The 5690-nt window shown below is 44.6% G+C and overlaps 1 protein-coding gene across 1 annotated transcript; it reads left to right on the top strand.

Moving 5' to 3' along the window:
* The first annotated feature begins 1547 nt into the window (after window positions 1-1547).
* Window positions 1548-2079, top strand: LOC126187606 (selenoprotein S-like). Its single transcript, XM_049928795.1, has one exon. The coding sequence runs from the start codon at window positions 1549-1551 to the stop codon at window positions 2077-2079; it is 531 nt and encodes a 176-aa protein (XP_049784752.1). The 5' UTR covers window position 1548.
* The last annotated feature ends 3611 nt before the right edge of the window (window positions 2080-5690 follow it).

The following is a 5690-nucleotide window of genomic DNA, read 5'->3' on the forward strand; positions in this document are numbered from 1 at the left end:
TTGTTGGAAGCCGTCCTGACGAATATCGTGCCATATTTTGTCCAACTGGCACGTCAGACCGTCAAAATCTGGACCTGGTTGCAGGGCCATGCCCATAATGGTGCAAATATTCTCAACTGAGAAGAGATAGGGTGACCTTGCTGGTAAGGCAGGGTTTGACAAGTACGAACACAGCAGAAACTCTCGTCCTGTGCCGGCGGGCATTATCTTGCTGAAATGTAAGCCCGGCATAGCTCTCTATGGAGGCCAACAAAACGGGGCGTAGAATCGTCGACGTATCGCTGTGTTGTAAGTATGCCTCGTATGACCAGAAAAGAGGTCCTGCTATGGAATGAAATGAAACCCCAGCCCATCTCTCGTGGACTTTGGGCGGTATGGCGAGCGTCAGTCAGGTTGTTATAGCACCGTTGTCCGGTGAGTTTTCACACAAGTCTTCGGCCTGGAATCTCAATGACTAGAGTAGAATTGTGTTCAGTGATGAGTCCTCCTTCGAACTGAGTCCCGAAGACCATCGGTATCCTTTGTGGAGACGCCTTGAACACCAGTGGGACACCAACCTCACTGTTGCTCGTCATACGGCGTAACATCCAGGAGAGTGGTCGAGGTTTCATTTCATTTCATAGCAGGACCCCGTTGGTCGACATCCGTGGCACCCTTTCAGCAGAGCTTTACATCTACGATATTCTAAGAACCGTTCTAATCGTTTGTTTTTCTGTACATGTACATCACATCTATCGAATTCAGTCCCATGCAGATAATTCCTTCGTGGTGCGTTGTTTTGTCTTACAAGGGGAGGCCACGACGTTTGGAACGCGGATTTACTTCAAACTTCGTACACTCGTACTACTCCATTAGGACAACAAAATGTGTAAGCAGTAGCGCGTCCTTCTCAAGCGTTATTGAGAAAATCGTAAGACAATTTCGATCGTCAAATACCGGTATATACCTGTGCTTGGCCGTTTTTGCCATTAACCGGCGGCAGCCGAGTGGGTAGCGTTCAAGCCTCGTAACCATTGGATCGTTGGATCGAGTCCCGTTCGTCAGTTTTTTTTTAACACAGTCGTTTTCTTTACTATTTATATTACAATTGATGTAATGGGAAAAATACGTGTTATCGGATGAACTTTTATTAAATTTAGTATGTTATTTGGCAGTCTACAAATTTTTATGATCACAAATAATATAATACTCATAACTATCGACTAGTAAACGAACAAACGCATAAAGTGATGTTCATATCATTTGTTTTTGCATGTGTCAACATCATTTCGTCACAATGTGCAACATCATTTCTGGATAATTCCCCTTGGAAGTTTTCCCTATAGAAGTATGGAAAGCCGGCCGAAGTGGCCGTGCGGTTCTAAGCGCTGCAGTCTGGAACCGCGAGACCGCTACGGTCGCAGGTTCGAATCCTGCCTCTGGCATGGATGTGTGTGATGTCCTTAGGTTAGTTAGGTTTAATTAGTTCTAAGTTCTAGGGGACTAATGACTTCAGAAATTGAGTCCCATAGTGCTCAGAGCCATTTGAACCATTTTTTTTTTTTAAGTATGGAAGGCGCTGTTCATCAGGAAACGTTAGAACAAACAACGCCAACATTTTTGTTATCTTACATATCTGCAGGTGTTGATATTCTTCAAAACTATGGATGTTATATCCTTGGTGCAAGTTTATTGTGCCTGTATGCATGGAGCAAAATCAAACCCCACGTGTATAAATGGTTGAAAGACAGGGAAGACAGGCAGTCTGCTGCTAAGTACCACAAGAGACAGGACGCTATCGAGACTGCCCGACGTCGCCTGGAGGAGAAATATGCGGCAGAAGCTGCAAAGGCTGCAGAGAAGAGGAAAGAGTTAGAAGAGAAAAAAAGACAAGAATGGTTGGGACGACAGGAAGGAACATCGCATCCAGGTCACCATCTAAATGAGAGACCGGATCAAGATTCCCATAATAATGGGACTGATGAAAATGCCAGCAGGAAGAAGCCAACAGGAGTAAGATCAGATTATAATCCTCTAATGGGCTGTGGATCCAGAGACTATCGCCCACCAAGACGTTCATGCTGTCCTTCTGGTGGTTGATGATTAACAGTGGATGGCACTGAGTGGGAACTGTAACAAGTGCACTGAGCTCTTGAGAGCTGTGTGTTGATAATTTGAAAGTCTGTGATAATTTGTGGATGTCTTATTCATCAGCATACTTGTTAATAATAAATGAATGTAAATAAATACTTACAGAAATATGTAACATAGGTCAAAAAAAAAGTGGGTAGCGTTCAAGCCCCGTAATCGCTGGATCGTTGGATCGAGTCCCGTTCGTCAGTTTTTTTTAACACAGTCATTTTCTTTACTATTTATATTACAATTGATATAATGGGGAAAATACGTGTAATCGGATGAACTTTTATTAAATTTACAATGTTATTTGGCAGTCTACAAATTTTTATGATCACAAATAATATAATATTCATAACTATCGACTAGTAAACGACCAAACGCATAAAGTGATACTGAAAATGTATGCTTGTCCGTGATTTCAGAAATCCCTTATACCTGGAAGGAGCCCAAAACTACTGGTTAACTGCTAGTTTTGAGCGGCACAGAGGGCTTTCGAAAGATGTACAATTAATCGTCGCTTTCGACATCGCGAGTACAATGGCAGGATGGTATTTTTCGTAAAAGTTAAAAGGCACCAGCTGCATTGAATAAATGCTGTTTCCACATACGCAATGTCTTTTGAGGATTTCCGTGGTAAAACAAACCTCGTTAACATTTTCAGAAACCTCTCTTTCAGCCGGTAATTTGGAAGCAAACCATGCATAACGCAGCATTTCTTCAAATATCAGCGCTGATAATTGATCATGCAGTATCGAGTGTATTTTAATAGCGTCTTCACGAGAAGCAATTTCTCGTTCTTTTTCGATTAAATACGAACAATTTTGAAGACACGGACAACCATACATTTTCAGTATCACTTTATGCGTTTGGTCGTTTACTAGTCGATAGTTATGAGTATTATATTATTTGCGATCATAAAAATTTGTAGACCGTCAAATAACGTTGTCAATTTAATAAAAGTTCATCTGATTACAAGTATTTTTTCCATTATATCAAATGTAATATAAATAGTAAATAAATAAAAAAACTGACGAACGGGACTTGATCCAACGATCCAGCGATTACGGGGCGTGAACGCTACCCACAATACTGCCGCTGGTTAATGGCAAAAACGGCCACGCACAGGTATATATTTGACGACCGAAATTGTCTTGCTATTTTCTCAATAACGCTTGAGAAGTACGCGCTACTGCTTACACATTTTGTTGTCCTAATGGATTACGACGAGTGTACGAAGTTTGAAGAAAATGCGCGTTCCAAACGTCGTGACCTCCCTTTGTTAGAGTGTGTGACACTAAATTTCTGAACACAGATTAAGCAATTTGTACTTATGCTTTGTAACTTTGTCTTTCATTCAGTTGTAGTCAAGGAGATATTGTGAGGGGCATGGAGTCTTCGTGACAACGGGTGCTCGGTTTTATGCATTTTCAAGAGACAACCAATCAAAAGAGTAAGAAGGTGGAAGGTGTGTCGGAATTTTCGTTTATAGACTGATGTTAGCTGCCTCAAATGCGGATGATGAGTGCGGACTCCGGTGAAAGGAGGCAGGGACTAACCAGAACGAAGAACACGAGCCTGCGAGTTCTGCCTGGATCAGCACAGAGACACAGTTTCCGCAGCAGAGTTAAAGTGTCACTGGAAAATCACTATAGTTTATTTACGGGTGGGAGGGAGGAATTTTGTTCCGTAGAAGACTGGAGGACATGTAGTTTTCTGCTATGGTAAATAGCTTCTAGGAGGGACACGGGTTTTTCTAAGGATGCCACTGAGCCTAAGCTAAAAATTACGTTTCGAGCTGTGAAGTATGGAGATGGTAGTTACCTAAGATGCATAAATGAGTTTCACTTTTGATTGACACTGGCGTGTCCTTCTTGAGTGCTAGACTTTACCTCTTTAAGTGTGTTCGGGTATTGTGGGTTGTTGTTTTTTCGATTGTACGGTGTAAAAGCTGTCTGCCTGCGTTAACAATATTTCGCAATTATGAAAGAAACCCAGGCCCGGAAGCCAATAAAATGGGGTGTTTTCAAGGTAATTTATACTTACATATTTTAGTGCTTACTGAGTAGGGTTGCTTTGAGGAAGATCTTATCAAGCTGCTTTCATTCCGTTGACGACCTACTGGGCTCGTATCGACTGTCTGACTCTACACAACTGTATCATCTCAATAAAGGCATTAATATTGATTATACACGCAGTGGATGACTTTGATGTTACAACGCGAGCTCAGTGGTACATGATAATGCATGGGATGGTTTAGTACGCATTACGATAAATCAACTTCACTCTTTTTTCTAAAACATTTATCACGTCATTGGAGCACATTAAATATATGGGAAGGGATCTAGTTTGGCTCCAAACGTGATAACAATAAAAATTTGGTGGGTATGCCGATGACACCGCATTCCTTGCCCTCGCTCCTACCCTCCAACGGTCCCAACGCCTTCTCCAGAATCAGCTTGACCTTTTTGCCGCATGGTGTAACCAGTGGCTCCTGAAAATCAATCCTTCCAGGACGCAGGCAATCATTGTAGGTCGCACCACACGCTCCTTTCGGCTCCTGGATTTCTCCCTTACCATCTGCGCCCGTCCTGTCTGCCTCTCCCCCACCCTCACCTACCTTGGCCTCATCACTGACTGTCACCTCACCTTGATCCCTCATCTACGTTCCATCCAATCCAAAGCCCACAACCACCTCCGACTCCTAAACTTCTCTCTGGCTGGACATGGGGGTTGCACCCCACTGCCATCCTCCACACCTACAAATCCTTAATCCCTCCCACCCTCTGTTATGCCAGTCCCGCCTGGATATCCGCCCCCCCCTCAAATTCTATAAGTCCCTCCATATCCTCAAGCGCCATGCACTCCGCCTCGCCTTCCGTATACGCCTCCCGTCCCCCAAGCGGATCCTCTATGACCTGATTCTTTCCCCCCATCTGCTCCTATTCTTCGAACATATCTGCATACTCTACACCTCCCGCCGCCTTGATCCCCCTCACCCCCTGACTGCTCCTCTCCTCTCCAACCCCCGCCCTCTGCCGTGCCTTCACTGTTGGGTCCCCCCTACCCTCTGCACCCTTCATCTCCTTTGCCAAGGTGGCTTCCGTCAACTCCTCCACCCGGATGATGCCCTCTTTCCCTCCATTTATCCCTCCTATCAACTCTGATCCTCACCCCCCTTCCTTTCCTCTGTCCTTTTCCATGCCTAACCTCTCCCTGCCTCCCTTCTCCCCCCCCCCCCCACGAGTCCTTTTGTATTCCCCTCGTCTGCCTTTCCCCACTCCCTGTCGCATCTGCCCAGCATCCCCCGCCCCTCTTATGGGTCCTCGTCATCCATCAGCTCCTTTCCTCCCATCCCCCCCCCTCCTTCATTTTTCCTCCCCTTCCCTCTTTTCTTTCCCACCATCTATCCAGGTTCCCCCGTCTGCCCTCGGCTGTGGTATGTCATATTTGTGCCTACTTTTTAGTGCAGTGTTGAAGTGAATGTTCAGTGTTGTTCGTCTTTCCAAAGCGTTGCTAACAGAACTCATGCTGTCACTGGGTGTGAATTTTGTATCTCTTTCGAACAGAAATCAGAC

Source organism: Schistocerca cancellata, chromosome 5 (assembly GCF_023864275.1).
Source record: "Schistocerca cancellata isolate TAMUIC-IGC-003103 chromosome 5, iqSchCanc2.1, whole genome shotgun sequence".
In the NCBI taxonomy this organism is placed as follows: Eukaryota; Metazoa; Arthropoda; class Insecta; order Orthoptera; family Acrididae; genus Schistocerca; species Schistocerca cancellata.